The sequence below is a fragment of the Emydura macquarii genome, unplaced genomic scaffold, assembly GCF_026122565.2.
Source record: "Emydura macquarii macquarii isolate MOO-44397 ecotype Brisbane River unplaced genomic scaffold, CSIRO-AGI_Emac_v2 contig_3692, whole genome shotgun sequence".
NCBI lineage: Eukaryota > Metazoa > Chordata > Testudines > Chelidae > Emydura > Emydura macquarii.
Genome location: NW_027133829.1, coordinates 11,465,810 through 11,482,526, shown reverse-complemented (window position 1 = coordinate 11,482,526; position 16,717 = coordinate 11,465,810). Strand labels below are relative to the sequence as shown.

The following is a 16,717-nucleotide window of genomic DNA, read 5'->3' as shown; positions in this document are numbered from 1 at the left end:
GAAGTGCCCCCTTGGGAGCTGAGCACGGCCGGCTTGCGGCTCGAGGGGCGCTGCAGCGAGTTGAGCCTGGCCTCTCTCCTCCCCCGTCCAGGACAGGTCTGCGAGCAGCTGGCGGAGCTCTGCTGCACGGACCTCAGCCTCTGCCAGCACGATGCCCAGTGCGTTGGCACCACCAAGGAGCCCAGGTGAGTACCCGCCCGTGCCATTCCCTGTGCTGGAGGCCTGCGCCTGGGGCTGGGGCACGGGGCACCCGGCTTTGCTCTGAGCGGTTGAAGGGGCTGCCCCAGACATGCCATGGCAGACATGCCCTGAGACACCCAGCCTGCGCAGAGGGTGGGCAGGGAATTCCCACCGGAGAGGCAGAGCCGTGAGCCCTGCGGGCTGGCGGGATGCCTGGGGTGCTGAGTGCCATTGCCGTGGCTTGGCTCGCTTGCGACTGGCCCGTTTCGGGACATCCCTGCGGGGCAGTTTGTCCCTGGTGCCGGAAGGCAGCCCGGTGTAATTGTTGGGGGCACCTGGCCCGGCCCCTCCTGCCGGGAGCAGGGTCCCAACCCGACACGGCCCGGCAGCATCCCGGTGCTTCTCTGCGCGCCCGTCTGTCGGGGCACCTGGCATCTCTTGCCGCACTTCGCTTGCGAGCTTTCTGGGGCGGGGACAGTCTGGTGGCTCTGGGGCCGGCCAGCGCCTCGTGCAGTGGGGCCTGGGTCACGACTGGGGCTCCTGGTTGCGGCTGCCGCTGAAATTCAACGTATCCTCCCGGCGAGGGGTGCAGGAGCCCGGCAGAGCCTGCGGCGCGGATTCGGCTGAACGGCCTGGCTGCGAGAGGCAGCTGGAGGGGGGCGCTCTGCTGGCACGGGCCGGGAGACGGGCCAAGGCAGTGCATGGGAATGGAAGCTGGCTGGGAGGTCCCCATGGGGCGAGAGGCAGCCAGCGAGTCCTCGTGCCGGGAAGGGCGGGAGCCCCAGCGCTCGGGGCCGGTCCAGCTAGGCAGTGCCCGAGCACATGGATAATGGGACCTAATCCTGCCCTAATCCGGCGCTGGGCTGCCGGGCCAGGTGAGATCTCTGGGCCTGTAAGAACACCTTCCCTCTGGCTCCTTCCCTGGAGAGCAGAGGCCCCCGTGGCGGGTGGACGGGCAGGGGCTGGCGCCCGTGGAGGTGGCCCTGCTGCGAATGGGGGCCCTGAACAAGGTGCCCTTGCCCCCCCAGGTATGAGTGTGCCCCTGGCGATGGAGGGGACAACTGCAGCCTGGACTATGATGACTGCCAGGACCACCGGTGCCAGCACGGCGCCCAGTGCCAGGACGAGGTGAACGGCTACTCCTGCCTCTGCACCCCGGGCTACAGGTGAGGCTGGCAGAGCCACGCGGGCACCCCGGGGAGAGGTGGCCGCCCCTGCACAGTGAAGTGGGGGGGGGGGGTGCAGAGCACCCTGGGCCACGAGTGGGAGCCGGGCCCCTCTTCATGGACCGCAGGCAGACGGAGCCTTTGCTGGCTCTTTGCCGGGGGGCGGGGGCACGGCTGACCCGGGCCTGGCCCAGTGCCGGAGGGACTCTCGCTGGAGTGCCAGGCCTGCGGGCGCCTCTCACCTCGGTGCTGGTTCTCTCCCCAGCGGTCAGCTGTGTGAGATGCCGTCGCGGGTCCCCGCCCAGCCCAGCCCCTGCGAACGGGCCGAGTGCCAGAACGGGGCCGAGTGCGTGGCGCTGGGCAGCCGGGCCGTGTGCCGCTGCCCCCCCGGCTTCGGCGGCCCCAAGTGCGAGAAGCTGCTGAGCGTCAACTTTGTGGACCGGGACACGTACCTGCAGTTCACCGACCTGCAGAGCTGGCCCCGGGCCAACATCACGCTGCAGGTTTGGGCCCCACACGTCACCCTGCGGGACGCGGCCCTGCCTGGGCTGCATCTGGGCCCGCCGCGGAGCCGGCGTGTGGGGGGTGACCGGGAGCAGCGTGGCTCTGGGACAGCTTGCCCCAGCCAGGCCTTGTCCGCAGGCCTGCCGGGAGATGGGGCTGGAGGGAGGCAGGGCTGGGTGCTGGGGAGGGGGAGTTGCTGGGGGTCAGGATTTGGGACTGGGTGCCAGGTGGGGGGTGGGGAGGTGGGAATGCGAGGCAGAGGAGGAGCTGGGGGGGACGGGGCTGGGTGCCAGGTGGGGGGCGGGGAGGCAGGGCTGGGGGACGAGGGGGAGGAGCTGGGGGTGAGGTGAGGAGTTGGGGCTGGGTGCCGGGGGGCGGTAGGGTGCCGGGGCTCTGCCCTGGCTGGCTGCTGGGCCATGGCGTCCGGCGTGACACCCCCCTCCCCTCGCTAGGTCTCCACAGCCGAGGAGAACGGGATCCTGCTGTACAACGGGGACCGGGACCACCTGGCCGTGGAGCTGTACCAGGGCCACGTGCGCGTCAGCTACGACCCGGGGAGCTACCCCAGCTCTGCCATCTACAGGTGCCTGCCCCGCCCCTCAGCCTGGCTGGGCCCCACACGGCAGGGCCTGGTGCTCCCGCCCCACACAGCGCCCCTCCCCGCCCAGCCACCGACGCAGACGGCACCGGCACAGCCCCCGCCACTGGGAAGTAGCTGCCCCTGCCCCGTCCCGCCGAGCTGGCCCCAGAGGGGTCCTCACTGCGCCGCCTGCCCCCTTGGGGTTCGCCCGGCAGCGAGGAGCCACTGCTCACCCCCCTGGCTGCACCCTGAGCTAGCACGGCCTGCCGAGCCGGAGGCTGCACGCAGCGGGAGCGCGCGGGGGGGGCTGTGGTGGGCGGGGGGCCGGGGGGCGGCGCTGGGCTCAGTAACTGACCCCCGGGCTCTCCCCCCCCCCCAGCGCCGAGACCATCAACGACGGGCGGTTCCACACGGTGGAGCTGGTGACATTCGAGCAGATGGTGAATCTCTCCATCGACGGCGGCAGCCCCATGACCATGGATAACTTCGGCCAGCCCCACACGCTGCCCAGCGAGGCGCCGCTCTACGTGGGAGGTGGGCCCTGGGCTGAGCCTGCAGCCAGGCACTGGCTCTGGGCTGGGGTTCCCAGAGCCCGTCAGGGCTGGAGCAGGAGCTGAGCTGAGCTGGGGACCGGGCAGGGCTGCCCGTAGGGGCAGTGAGCCAGGCCTGGGAGGCGCCGCCCCAGAGAGAGTCTGTGCTGCCCAGGAGCTGGCAGAAGGTGCCGTCAGGAGGGCAGGGGGCAGGCCCCAGGCGAGCTGCCAGCCAGTGCAGATGGCACCATTCGGGGGGGCTTTGCTGGGCCCGGGAGGGGGGTCTCAGAGCCGGGTTTAATGCTGCCTGGACCCTGAGCTCTAGGCTGTGGGGCGTCTCCACCTGCCCTGCCGGAGACCGGGCCAGCCACAGCCCAGGAAGCCGTGGCGCAGGCCGGGCGGCAGGGAGTGGGGGGTATTTCCCGGACCACCAGCACAGCCCAGCCCCGGAGAGGAGGGCTCCGAGCTGGTCCGGGCTGGGGGTATGAAGCCTGGGCTCCGCGTGGTCCCTGCCCACCTCACGGCCCGCCCGCTCGCTCTCCCCAAGGGATGCCGGTGGACGTGAACTCGGCCGCCTTCCGCCTCTGGCAGATCCTCAACGGCACCAGCTTCCACGGCTGCATCCGCAACCTCTACATCGACAACGAGCTGCAGGACTTCACCAAGACCCAGATGAAACCGGGGGTGGTGCCGGGCTGCGGGCCCTGCCGCAAGCTGTTCTGCCTGCACGGCATCTGCCAGCCCGACGCCGCCCCCGGCCCCGTCTGCCACTGCGAGCCGGGCTGGGCCGGGCCGCACTGCAGCCAGCCACTCCACAGCCCCTGCCAGGGACACAAGTGAGTGTGCGGCCAGCCCCCTGCCCCCGGCTGCTGACCCCGGCACAGAGCACCACGCCTCCCGGGCAGGCAGCTCAGCAGGGCCCGAATGGGTCAGCGCACCGGATCTCCCCCCCCCCCCCGGGACCTGGGACTTAAACCCCACATTTGGGCCCGCAGCAAATCGGTTTGGCCTTGTCTGTGTCTCAAACCCCCGTGGACTGGAGCACGGCCGGCCACGGCACCCTGAGGATGGCCAAGGGCTGGAATAGCCATGAGAGGCTTGAGGGGCACCAGCAGAGCTGCGGGCGGGGGGCCGGGCTGGGCTAGCAGGGGGCTGCGGGGAATGGGCAGGGCTGGGAGGGGGGCGGGGGGCGCTGCGGGTCAGGATTGTGCAGTGTACAGGCGGCACTGCCACACCGTCTGGCTATGCTGTGCCAGCACACCCAGTGACATGCTGGATCTCTCCTCCTAGCCACTCATCTGCTCCCTGGCCGGTGCTGGTCTGTGCTGCTGCTAGCCAGCTGCCAGCCCCCAGCCCAGAGGTGGCTGCATTTGTGAGCTGGGGAGCTCCCTGCAGCACAGGGCTGTGAGGGGGAAGGGGAGCTAGCCTGCAGGGAGGGGGCCACGCCGGCCCCCGCTGCTGCATGGCTGGGGGTGACGCCCCAGGCTTGGTAACAGCACTGGGGGCATGGCTCAGCACCACAACTGCTGCTTCCAGGGGCTGCTCCGTGGGCGCGGGGCATGCGGGGGCACGGTGGGTCGCTGAGGATGTGATGGGCTGCCAGGTCACGCCCCAGCAGAGCCTGTCCTCACCAGGCAGGAGTGGCTCCTGGGTGCCCTTCGGCCCTGCCCCGTCGCTCGGCTCTGCCCAGGGTTCCTGTCTCCTCTGCTCCCACAGGTGTGCCCACGGGATCTGCGTGCCCCTCGACGCGCTCTCCTACAGCTGCCAGTGCCAGGACGGGTACAGCGGCGCCCTGTGCAACCAGCCAGGGGAGCGCCACAACCCCTGCGACAGCCTGCAGTGCGTGCACGGGCAGTGCCAGGTCTCGGATGGGGGGCAGGCGTACTGCGAGTGCCACAGCGGTTACGCCGGCCAGCTGTGTGACCAAGGTCAGCGCCCGCCCGCCCTGGCCCTGCCACCTGCCCCCCCTTTCACCTGCCCTGATCCAGCCAGGCTTCCAGAGCCCCATGCCCAGTGCATGGCTGAGGTGGCAGAGTCTCATGGCCAGGCCGCGTAGCCGGGCCCTGCCCTCCCGCTGAGAAGGGCTCCCTGATGGACCCAGTGGCTCCCTGGCGTAGCACTGCCCTGTGGGGAGCCGGGCTCCCGGCGTGTTCTCCTCCCCCGTGAGATCTTCTTGCCCCCCCCTGCCGCCAGGCTGGGATCTGACTGCCTCTCTCCTTCTGGCCCTGCAGAGTCGGCGTGCCGGGGCGAGCCGGTGCGGGAGCACCCTCAAGTGCAGCGGGGCTATGCCATCTGCCAGGCCACGCGCCCCGTCTCCTGGGTGGAGTGCCAGGGCGCCTGCCGGGGCCAGGGCCAGGGCTGCTGCATGGGGCTGCGCCAGAAGCGACGGAAGGTCACCTTCGAGTGCAGCGACGGCTCCTCCTTCATGCAGGAGGTGGAGAAGCCCAGCAAATGCGGCTGTGCCCGGTGCATGTAGCAGCCGGGGCGGGAGGCGGCTGAGCCGGGGCGCACGAAGGAGAGAGCGCGAGAGACGGGGGCGGAGCAGCTGGAGGCGCCGCGCATGAGCTGGGGGGCCGGCCCTGCCCCTGGCAGCTACGTGCCCATGGCGCGGGCTGGCGCGCCCACACCCTGCGTCGCTGGCTAGGCCCGCGTGGGCGCCAACCCCGCTTGGCCGCTCCCGCAACAGGCGGGCACGGTGCAGGGGCTGGCGCCTGCCGCCAGCAGGTAGAAAGCAGCCGGCTCGCGAGGAAGGTTCATTTTAAAAAACAAATGCAGCTGCAGCAGGTACCGCGCACGGGCGGGCGGGGCGCCCTGCCGTGCCTCGGAGCTGGCGCCTGCGTGACGCGCCCCTGGGAGCGGGCGGCTGCGGGGTGTCAGGGCGCCAGGGGAGACCGTGTCCTGGCAGCCGGGGCCGTGGGGGTGCAGCAGGCCGGCCTGGCGCCCACGCTCTGCCTCGTGGGCGGCGCCGCAGCCGGGCCCAGCAGCGCGATGCTCACAGCAGAGACGCCGCGCGGGGCAGGCTGGGCCATGCAGGGCCAATGAATGAGTGCTGCCCCCCCCCCCCCGCCCCCAAAATCGCCATGGGATTGCTGAGCCCTGCACCTCGCTGTTCCACAGGGGCTGAGCCCTGCCCCCCACGGTGCCAGGCTCCCAGTCCTGCCCCCCCCCAGGGGAGAGGTGTTGGGGGCAGCAGTGTTTGGGCAGGAGGCCCAGCCCCTCCCCCGCCCTGCGCCGGCCACGTTGCCGCGGGAAGCTGAGCGGGGCCGGTCCCACCCCCACGGCATAACAGCGCCCGAAGCAGCGCCTGGGCGTGGGGCAGGACACACCAGCCCCTCACCTGGCTGCACGGCACCCCCTCCACCCCCAGCCCAGGCTGGCTGAGCCGCAAGGGAGCAGCTGCATTGGATGCAGGGTGCTGCGCCGGGGGGGGCACCCCTCAGCCAGTGCAGGCTGGGTGTTACCCCTACTTACCACAGGGCCCTGCCCCAGTGTGTGTGTGTGTGTGCGCGAGAGCCGGGGGTGTGTGTGTGTGTGTGTGTGTGTGTGACTGCGCATAGAGCTGTGCTATTAACGGGCCAGCCCCTCACCCAGGCATCACGGGGCCCTGTGTGCTGCAGTTTGGGGGTGGGGCAGGCCAACCCCACACTGAGCTGGGCCTCATTGCAACAGGTCATGCCAAAGAACCAGGTGAGGGGGAGGGGGCCATGGTGGGGCTGGCCTGGGCACCAGCCCAGTGATGGGCGCTGCCCTTCTGCGAGGGCACTGAGCACCCCGGGCACCGCTACCAGCTGGGGACCCCTGCCAGCGCGGCCGCGTCTGTGACGCATTCACAGCCGGGGGCTGTGCTGGCCTGTTAGGTGCACACCCAGCTCTGCCCCAGCCATAGCAGGCTGCTGTTGCCAGGCCGGCTCGTGGCGCTGGGGGCGGTTGGCCTGGGGCAGCAGCAGGGCCTGGTTCTGCCCGTGCAGGCGAGACAACGCAGGGCCCCCCCCCCCCCCAAAACCAGACACACACTTCCCGGCATTGCAGCCGTGGCCTTGTCCTGCAGCGTGGGCCAGTCCCCGTACCCCATGCCTGGGGCCTGCGAGGGTTTTGCAACAGCCCCCAAACAGCTACTGCGAGAACTGCAGGGCCGGCCCGGGCCAGCCGCCGGGGAGTGGCACAGCCCAGTCACTCAGCAGCATGGCTGAGAGGGGGAGCGCTCCTGCACCAGGCACTAGCCTTGCTGCCAGCACAGCCCCACCCCCACCCACCCCCCCCCATCTGGGGGCACTTGTGCCTGATGTACCCCTGCACCGCCACCACCTTGGCCCCTCTGTCTATTTCAGCCCTCAGCTTCCTGGCCCGGGCATCTCTCCCGCCTTGGGAGGGGCTGGTTCCCGGCTCAGAGAGACTCAGGGCCCCCCCCCCCCAGCCGTTCTACATCAGCGACCCAGGAACAAAACCCATCCCATGTTTGCATTGTGCTGCGGCTGTCCCGCCACCCGTCCGCTCCAGGGCCCAGGCCGCAGGGCAGTGTGTCGCCACAGACCTGTAACGAACCCACAGCAGCTGCACCCACCAGCCTGCGGCCCCCCCTCCCGCCCCGCTGCATTAGTGCCCCCGGGCCGCGCGCTGGCTCCGGGCTGCGGCGTGCACCGCTGGGGCCGTTTTCTGTTGCGCGCTGTAAGCTGCCGGCTCGCGGCTCTTTCTACAGAAGACTGACAGATTCTATATTTGTATTTCGGTTTGTTACAGTATTTTTATACGTTCAGGGTAACCACACAGCGGTTTCTTTTCGGTCGCAGACGCTTCTCCGCAGCAACCTGAAAATGGCTTTGTTTCACGGGGGGCGGGGGGCAGGCGCTAGTTTGACACAGGCCGGGGAGGCGCCCACGAGTGTCCGGTGGCTAGCAGAGGCAGTATTGTTTTAGAAGATGTTTGATATTGTCACTTTGTCTTCCATGTGAACATGACATTATATTCATCCAGCGCCGCCGGCCTGGTCTCTTCTTTCCTGGTCGGCCTAGCACGGCCCCCGTGGCCATGGGCGGCTCGGGCCGGGCCCCTGCTCAGTCAGCGCCGAGGATGGTGCTGGGCAGGACCTGTTCTGTGGCAGTGCAGCACACGGAGCCAGCCCCCGCGGCCTGGGGCATGCGGCTCAGCTCCCCGCGAGGAACCCCAACTAACGGGTGTACCGAGACGCGCAGCCTGCGGCAGTAACGTGGCTGGGCTGCCCTGACACACGCTGGCCGGGATGCCCAGGGCTGGGGTGTCTGAGAAATTGGGGCCTTCCAGGGACCAGAGCCACACTCAGAAGACTCCAGGGACACGCTGCACCACAAACATCCAGGCCCTGCCCCAGCACCAGCGGGAGGCCGAGGGCAGCAGCTGGAGCAGCGTAGGTGAGCGAGGTGCAGAGGCCCCGGGACATCTAACCCCACTTAGGAGAGTGGAGGGCACATGGTGCAGGTGCTGAGGGGGGGCTGAGATTTAGTGGTGGCCATGGGAGCAGCTGGGGCCACAGAGGCGCTGGGGGGGGGGGTGATAGGGGAGCTGAGGGTGGGGGCTGAGGCGAGGACCCCGCGGAGAGCCCCCGTCATTCAGTGTGTGCGCTGGAGCTGAGCTGGCAGAGAGCCCCCCCAGGCGCAGCACCGAGCTGGCAGCTGGAGCCTGGGCCGCGAGATGCCTGCGGGCCCAGCCACGGCAGGGTGACTGGGGCTGTGGGCTGGGTCCTACTGCAAGTGACAACGGCTGTGGGCCAGGTGCTGTACCGTTCCCCCCCAACCGAACCCTGGCACATGGCGCCAGCTATCCAGGCAGGGCCGAGCTGCTAGCGTGGGGGGTGTTCCCAGCTGCACCGATACCCCGTCCCCCTTCCAAACCGGCGCTAATCCCTGTGCGGCCACAGACCGTCAGCTCGGTGCCGCCAGCCTTTTAGCAGGAAAGCAGGGCCGGCTCAGAGCACCAGGCACCCGCAAAGAACGAGTCGGGAGAGCCAGGCAGGCGCCTGAGAGCAGCGGGGCCGGGGCCAGGCTGGAGAGGGATTCAAGGGAGGCTCGCCGGCTGCCGACAGCCACTTGCTGTACGGCGTTAATGTCCCAGGCTGGGAAGGGTCTTTTCACTCAATCAAATATGGCTAAAAAAATCCAGTGCTTGTGCTCTGTGCACTTTGAGAAGCCACCACATCCTCCCTTCGTCCCCCTCCAGCATGTGCCTGGCGCGGCTCACACGGGGGAGTCGCACTGGATTTTGCTGGCACTTCTGGGGCTGCCAGCGGAGTCACGTGCCAGCTCTGTGGCCTGTTGCACATGGCCCTGGAAGTGCCTGGGGCTCAGCAATGAAACGCACAATGTGGAGCCATCACCATTCCCCACTTACACGGCCTGGGCGTGGGCGGGACACGGCTGAGCGTTCGCACCGCTGCAACAGCAGGAGCGCGCTGGCAATTTTCCCCTGCAGCTGCTAGACGTCACTTGAAGAGCCCCGGGGGCCCCCTCCCGCAGCCCTTTGCTCTGCCCAGTTACCACACCACAGCAAGCTTCGGTATCAAAGGAAAGTTTAATAAGCGGCAATAAAATAAGGACCTTCAGAAAGCTCCTAGAGTAATTATCGACAGTGTGTAAGGAATAAAGGAAAACAAGGGGGGAGGGGGAATCCTGAAGGAGTTTAGGGCTCTTGGACCAGTAACAAGTACACAAGTTTTTTCAGCGTCTAACCAGAAATAAAACACAGGAGCACAGAGATCACACAACGTCAATATTCAGAGACGTGATACACAGGCAGAGTTCCGAGCACTCCGGCTCTCAGAGCTATACATATTGTTTTAAAGCAACTTCATAGAATTTTATTTTGCTATATACACTTTCCAAGGTTCTTCAGGTGAGGTATGTAAACATTATCAAATGAAAACCTCGCTCCAGACTTCCGACCCGCACTTCACAGCAGACCTGTCATGTTCTCCGGTCAAAGATGACGTATTTCCTAATACCCATCTCAGAACGGAAATGCAGATCCAAGCCGTGTCTTCACACCTGTACAGCCACCAGCTTCCGTTTCTCATAGCTCTTTTCTAAAGTTCACATTGGTTAGGGTCATACACACAGTACCAGACAGGGGGTGCGCAGGGGGGGTGTATGATCCTGGGCTTTTCCCTATCAGTGTCTTTAAGCTCCATTTCTATATATATATATATATATATATATATATATATATATAAACATTTTTGTTATTAAAAAGGAGTTACAATTTATAAGTTGACAAACAGCTTAAAAGGGAAAATTACTGGTTTCTACCGTGTCCCAAAGGAGGGCCGTGGGGAAGCGTCCTGTGTGAGAACAGAACCAATGTCAGGAAAGAAAAGTTTGGGAGCTTTCATGAGATTCCACTGTCTAACACTCAGCAGTTCAGTGAATCGTATCACACAGAAAGAGACGAGCCAACACAAACTCCTGTGCTCCACCACAGAGACTTGGGGGCCAGGGTTCCTCTGCCGGGGGACAGGACCAAGAAACACAAAACACCTAAACCAACACCCTACCGCGCTACCTGCACAGAGCCAAAGGGGAGCAGTGCTGGGAATGGCAGGAGGCAGTCTGGCTACAAGCCTTCAGAACATCACGTACTTAAAAGATCAGCAGAGCCCAAGAACCCAGCAGGCAGCTCACGGTCTCTGTGCCTGCCCAGCTGAGCTCTCCACAGGCAGGAGAGCAGACACAAGACGGGGCTTTAGTGACGAGGTCTTAAGTTGCGACAGGCTCATAACCCAGCTTGTTCTATCCTGGCTATTTTGGGGCTTCCTGAGGAGTCCCAGGAGCTCCGCAAACCAGCCAGGATCCCTGCTCAGCCACCCACTGGAGATACAAGCCTGTTGATAGATTTATCCTGGACTCCCCCAGCCTGGGTCAGGTACAGCCCTAGCCCTCAAGTCCAGAATTGCTGGTCATAAAAAAAGACGCTAGGGCCCAGAGACACAGACCCAGGAACGGTGACTCGAAGTGATATGGTCACCCTGCAAAGGCAAACCACTCTGCAGTGAGATTTCCCCACCCTCTCCATGGCCCCTGAAGACTCAATTTTACTGACTTAGAAATTATTACTAAGAATCTTATTGCTTACGGCACCGTGGCCAACAGAGCGCAGAGTCCCACTGGGCACGCAAGGCAGCCAGGCCCCGCCGACCAGCTTTAGCATTGTGAAGATGAGATGAAGAAAAATATTTAATGCTTCGACTTTTTAATGTTGCATCGTTTAAAAAAAACCAAAAAAACAAAAACAAAAAAAAACAAAAACCCACCCCAGCAGGCTGCCGGCTTTGTGCTCGCGCTGAGCGGTGTTCCAAGCAAGCGCCGTGGGGCGGGCAGTAGCCCCGCGCAGCCAACCCCGGCACGCAGCACACTGATCTGTAGGAAGTTCACAAAATAAATATAAAAACTATTTACAAGGCTAGTTTTTGTGACGCTCAAGGGAGGAGAAATGCCTCAGCCTGAGAAAAGCTTACCCAGGAGGTCCACGTTTCAATGGCTAGGCCCCAGTTACTCTGCACAGCACCCAGAGTTTACACACACAGGTTTTACACACCACACAGGCTCCTGGAAACCAATCACAGTGCGGAGGGGCCCCACGACATTTTGCTGAAAGGGCAAACAGAGGCCAGCCGACCCTCGCAACGCCCGTTTTCAGAATGCCGGGACCCAGAAGCTGCCCACATGCCCTGAGACACCCCCAACATCCTCCCCCCCGTCCTAAAGGGAGGGCGATGGAAGGGCTCTGGAAGAAGGGTAAGTCCCGTATGGTGGGCAGAGGAGACCATGACTCCCTCTAAGCCTGGGGATGATCACAATGCAAACTGCCGCTCCTGAGAACAGTTGGATTCACTTCACAGCCCAGCCCAAGGTAAGGGCTCAGCAAAGGGAAAGTGTGAGCAGCAAAGGGCCATAACGCGGCGCAAAGGGGACAGAGGAAAACCAACAAGCCAGAGCCAGGAGCTGCACAAATTCAGAACTTTCTAGAGACACAAGTTCAGCCTCCCCAAGGCCCTGCCTGCGTTAGGGCGTGTTGCGGATGCTCACGCATCCCACGCACGGTCATCAAAGGGAGCAGGATCCAGCCAGTCCTAGGCACACGTGCACGAATGCGCACACAGGCCGACGCCTTCGGTCGATTAGCGGCTGTGACCTTCGGGCCGGGACGAGCCAGTCCTGAGAACGGGACGCACTGGAGATTTGAGCAGTGACCCATTCTGTGCCTCGGTTATTCTAATCCATCGTCAGGACCTGGCCCCGTTAGGTGAGTGTGCTAGCGTGGGGGCACGGGGGAGAGAACCTTTCACTACCAGGCTAAACACAGCTAAGCACTAATGCAATCCCATGCTTTTCAGGTTGCTTTAATTCCTCCCAGCTCCCCCTAGGGTGGCGACTGAGCTCTCCACACTCGTCAGAGGAAAGCACTCAGAACTGACCGTCATTCCCATCGACTGGGACAAAGAGCTGAAATTCTGGCAGGTCTGTGGCCTTGTTCACCTACCGTGGGTTCAAAGATACTCAGGGCCAGCCGGGGGCCAAAGACAATCTCCATACCACCGAACACTGAGACGCCACCTTTTCTCCCCTGAGCTGGGAGAGGAAAAATCACACAAAAAGCAGGAAAAAGCAGATTTTCCCTCCTGGGATTTTCAGGACAAAACCCGGCAGTTGGGAGAGTTTGGTCCTAACAGTCATCACACGACTGGCAGGTCTTGTCCCCAGTTCCTGGTAAATCTGTGCTGCCGAAATGGCTTGGGGAGAAGTGTTTGAACAGAGAAATACCATTCTTTACTCAGTAAAAATGACCTTAGAGTGTTGTGTGTAAGTGTGTGTGTGGGGAAGAGGGCGCACAAACACACACTCCACCCCCACGGGGGAGAAACGACCTACCAGCGATGAAGCACCTCGCCGCTGTGTACCACCGTGAGAAGCGGTTCAGAGGTCCAGCGGCACTTTGGGGGCTGATGTAAATATGCAGGACAAATCTCCCTTGAAGTCCACCCCGTGCACGTCACACACACTCTGCCGACCCAGCCGCTCACCGAGCTAGGTGTAAGATGCTAAGTTACAGAAGCAGGGGAGGGCTAAAGACGCTGCCCGGTGAATAAACTGAACTGTTCAGCCAGAAACCCAATTGGAAAGGGAGACGGCCTAGCCAAAGAAGGGAGGTATGGAAAGAGGAGAGTTGAACAAAACTGGCCAGTTAATGAGGCCTCCCAGATGGAAGGAGCTGCGGAGGAGAAGGCTTTTGCTTCAGCTGTACTGAGCTCATTGTCAACCCTGGGATGGCAACTGAAGAGAGCCAGGTGGTGTTTGAAGATGGGGCGAGGTGTCCCTGCGGACAGCCCCTGCGATCTCCGTAGGCCCAAGTCTGGGTTGGAGAAGGTCAGAGGGCAGGCCGTTAAGATGAACAAGGCCGGAGAGCGGAGAGAGGCCTTAGGTAAGGCAGATGTGGGGAGAGGAGAGCACATCTGGAACAAGGCAGTAACACACACTGCTCGTCATCATCCATTGGCTAACATCAGCCACCGCCTCCGCGCGTCTTCACTTGGCTCTGTGCATGGTGCAGGGATGTGGAACTGGTGGCTAGAGAAAGCACGCTGCCAGCCCCGCCTACGCACAGCGGATGCGAGCAGCGTGCAGACAGGTTGGGTTCAGTGACATCTCGGCGTGTGTAGTATCTCCGGCCCACAGCAGTCAGCGTCCTGTGCCGGCACTGAGGAGAGCCCATCGGAAACGGTGAAGAGCGTGATGCAGAGACTGCCAGGAAACGGAAAGACTCCAGCACCTGAGGTCTGGCTCCAGAGCAGCCGGCTGCCCGTGCACCGCTCTGCCCGACGGGATGGCACCCTGGAAGAAACGGACACTTCAGTTTCTAATGTGTCCTGTCCCCCAAATCAACGACAAAAAGGCCAGGGTCCAATGCCCTCAGAATTAAGAGTTTGATCTTGGAATTCGGAAGCTGCCGTGGTGGCTTCAGGAGGCATCGATTTCAGCTTGCACCCAGCCAGCCAGGAGAGTGGACAAGGCACGTGCATCTCCCCCCACGAGCAATGAGCCCGTCTCTACGTGTCTAAAGCCAGACACGTCTATACAAGTCTAACACGCCTGCAGCAATGCAGACAGGGCGTGGAAAGGGACAGAGGCAGAGCATTTCCTCCGGGCAGCAACGGCCTGCTGGTTTTTCGTGCTCCACGAGCCCACACACCTCGTGTGCACAGTGAATCTGCCTTCTAAAAGGACTGACTACAGCTCAGGGGACTAGCAATGGGATGCTGTTGTCTCCAGCTGAAGGTTAACGGCTTGCATTTGGCCAGGTGGGTCATGGCTGAAGGGTCCAGACCACGGCTGTTGGGTGGCCCATAGTCTTGAAAGGGCCACTTCCTGATAGACCGGTGTCCTCACTGTAAACCCTCCTGGACATCAGCCTCCTGGGCAGAGCTGCTGGAACTAGGGGTGCGGCAGCACCTCCTGGCTTGAAGTGGGAACAGCCGCCAAAGACATGGTTTCCGCTTTCAGCGTGCCCCCTCTACAAACTGCCCTGGGCGGTGTTGGCAGAGAACGCCCAGGATTGCGTTAGCCTTCCCTTCCACAAGAGCCTGGCGTGTGGGGAGCTGGGGCTGCTCCAGGCACCTATCCGCAGCCACACCAGGCGTTTCAATGTCCAGCTCAGTCCGTGTCGCTAGCCCCTAGAGCGTCTCTGGCCAGGACCGAGAGGGCCTGCTTCGCTGATGTCCGGAGTCAGCAAGACATCTCTGCACTCCTGTAATGCTGGACCTTTGATCTGGGTGAGGGAAGGGTTAAGAGGCCTCTTGGCCGGATCACGGTTTTCAGGCCTGCACCGTGTATCTGGGCCCTGAGGAAGAGGTGCGGCTTAGTCACTATGCAGTCATGGGGTGCTCCAGTTACACAGGGATAATGTGCTCCAGGCCCAGCACTTCGAACGTGCACATTCCCAAGCTGCACCGTCAGAGCGTCAGGCGCACGCTCGCTGCAGGCGTTACTCAGCAGGCAGTAACGGGCACGGGGGTGGAGAGGTCTGGTTGCTTGCTGGTGACCAGATGCGTTGGGCGTGACCGTCCATTGAAAGGAGAGAGACTATTTCTGCATGGCACACGGGGGGGAACACGGGATTAGCTGTTGTGGAGAGCAGGACTGGAAAGAGACCCAGCGGTTCTCGCTCAGAGCTGGAGGGCGTCTATTCCCAGACTCACGTAGGGAGTCAGCACAGGTTTTATCCAAACTAGCGAAAGCTCCAGCAAGCAGCAGAGTGGGGGGGCGGCGGCAAACAGTAGGACGTAGCGAGCAGCGTCACCCCCCCCTCAAGCGAGGACAGCATCTGCAGGGTTAAACCGGAGAGAAAGCCAACTGCTGTGCCCTGACTAGCAGGGGCTGGGAACTGGCCACGGGAGAGGCACCGGGAAGGCTACACTGGTCCTGGAACAGTGCAGCTTCCGACGCACACCAGCCGGCCGCAGTCAGCGTGGTGCTGACTGCAGACAGCGCTGTGCCCGCCCGCGTCCCAGACGCTGGCGTCACCATCGAAATACATCAATAAATAGGTTTGCGTTTCAGCTGAAAGACCTGAAATTACTGTTGCATTCTCTGTCCAGATTTCTAAAGACACAAACGGGCATGTGTGCGCACACACACACTCACACGCGCACACACACTCACACAGCCCGCTAGCTCTCCCCCACAATACTGTCCCTACCCAAGGCCTACAGTCAGATGCTCCTCGCTACCGAGCGGATGTCCATCTTTGGATTCACACACGCTGTGCTCCATCTAGCCCGTTAAAAGCATCGGCCGTCTTTCCACTGCCATCACTGGGCGTTGGCGCAGGCCTGTCCTTGGAGCCCTTCCTATCTATTGTGATACAGACATTTCCCGGGGCACCTTTCTATGCAGATTCTAGCTCTCAGAGCTGCCTGGACCCCGGCGAGAAACGCTGCACTCCACGCCTCTGCCCACCGCACTGCTACCCAGCAGGGCACGCGCCCCGACGGGCGATGCACAGCTCAGCAGCGCTGCCTTCCAATGCCCCAGCAGCATGCCACCTGCTGACGAATGCGTGCGTACGCTCAGTGCTATCAGTACTTGGCTCCTTTGTTTTATATCTCTCCTTATTTTACACACACACACACACACACACACACACACACACACACACACACACACACACACTTCCGAAGCAAGGGAGATGAACGGAGAGGGGCGGGGGCCTGCAGGGGAGACGGAAACATTTTCTTTTCTTAATGTACCCTCACGAGAAGAGTCTCCTATGTTTCCAGTGACTATGCTGCCTGTGTCCACGCTGGGCATCGCTGGCAGGTGGGGCTCAACGGCCCCATTCCCAGGAAGGGTAAATTGGCCGGGCTATCACCATAGCTGGGCTCTAAGCCAGACATGCCACAAGCCACGTGGCCAGAGCCCCGAGAGCCTGCCGTGCAAACGCTTCCTTCTCCCCGCGGACAGTGACGCCAGGCCAGCGCCAGGGCAACCCCTGTTCTGAGCTGAGCCAACGACTAATTCGAGGTCTGCTTCTGCAGCAGTTCTCGGTGCTAGGAGCGCCCCCTCCAGCCGGGGCGTCATGGCAGTGTTACAAGCGTTTGCAGCCAGACCTGGGGTTCTGACAGGTACCAACACGCGGCCTCGCAACACTGCTGCAGCTCACGTTTGTTCTGGCATTTCTGAGGATGGCAATTGAAGTAGCTACGGCCCCTCACGGCTGTGAAGGGTAAACAGCATGAA

At 63.0% G+C, this 16,717-nt stretch overlaps 1 protein-coding gene across 1 annotated transcript in view; it reads left to right on the top strand.

Moving 5' to 3' along the window:
• Positions 1-6,012, top strand: part of SLIT1 (slit guidance ligand 1) — a 120,942-nt gene extending 114,930 nt beyond the window's left edge. The window contains exons 30-37 of the mRNA XM_067537262.1: positions 92-185; positions 1,209-1,346; positions 1,612-1,849; positions 2,303-2,433; positions 2,810-2,964; positions 3,508-3,796; positions 4,677-4,888; positions 5,192-6,012. Of these exons, the coding sequence (XP_067393363.1) occupies positions 92-185; positions 1,209-1,346; positions 1,612-1,849; positions 2,303-2,433; positions 2,810-2,964; positions 3,508-3,796; positions 4,677-4,888; positions 5,192-5,436 (1,502 nt within the window). The 3' untranslated portion in view covers positions 5,437-6,012. The remainder of the gene's footprint in view (positions 1-91; positions 186-1,208; positions 1,347-1,611; positions 1,850-2,302; positions 2,434-2,809; positions 2,965-3,507; positions 3,797-4,676; positions 4,889-5,191) is intronic.
• The last annotated feature ends 10,705 nt before the right edge of the window (positions 6,013-16,717 follow it).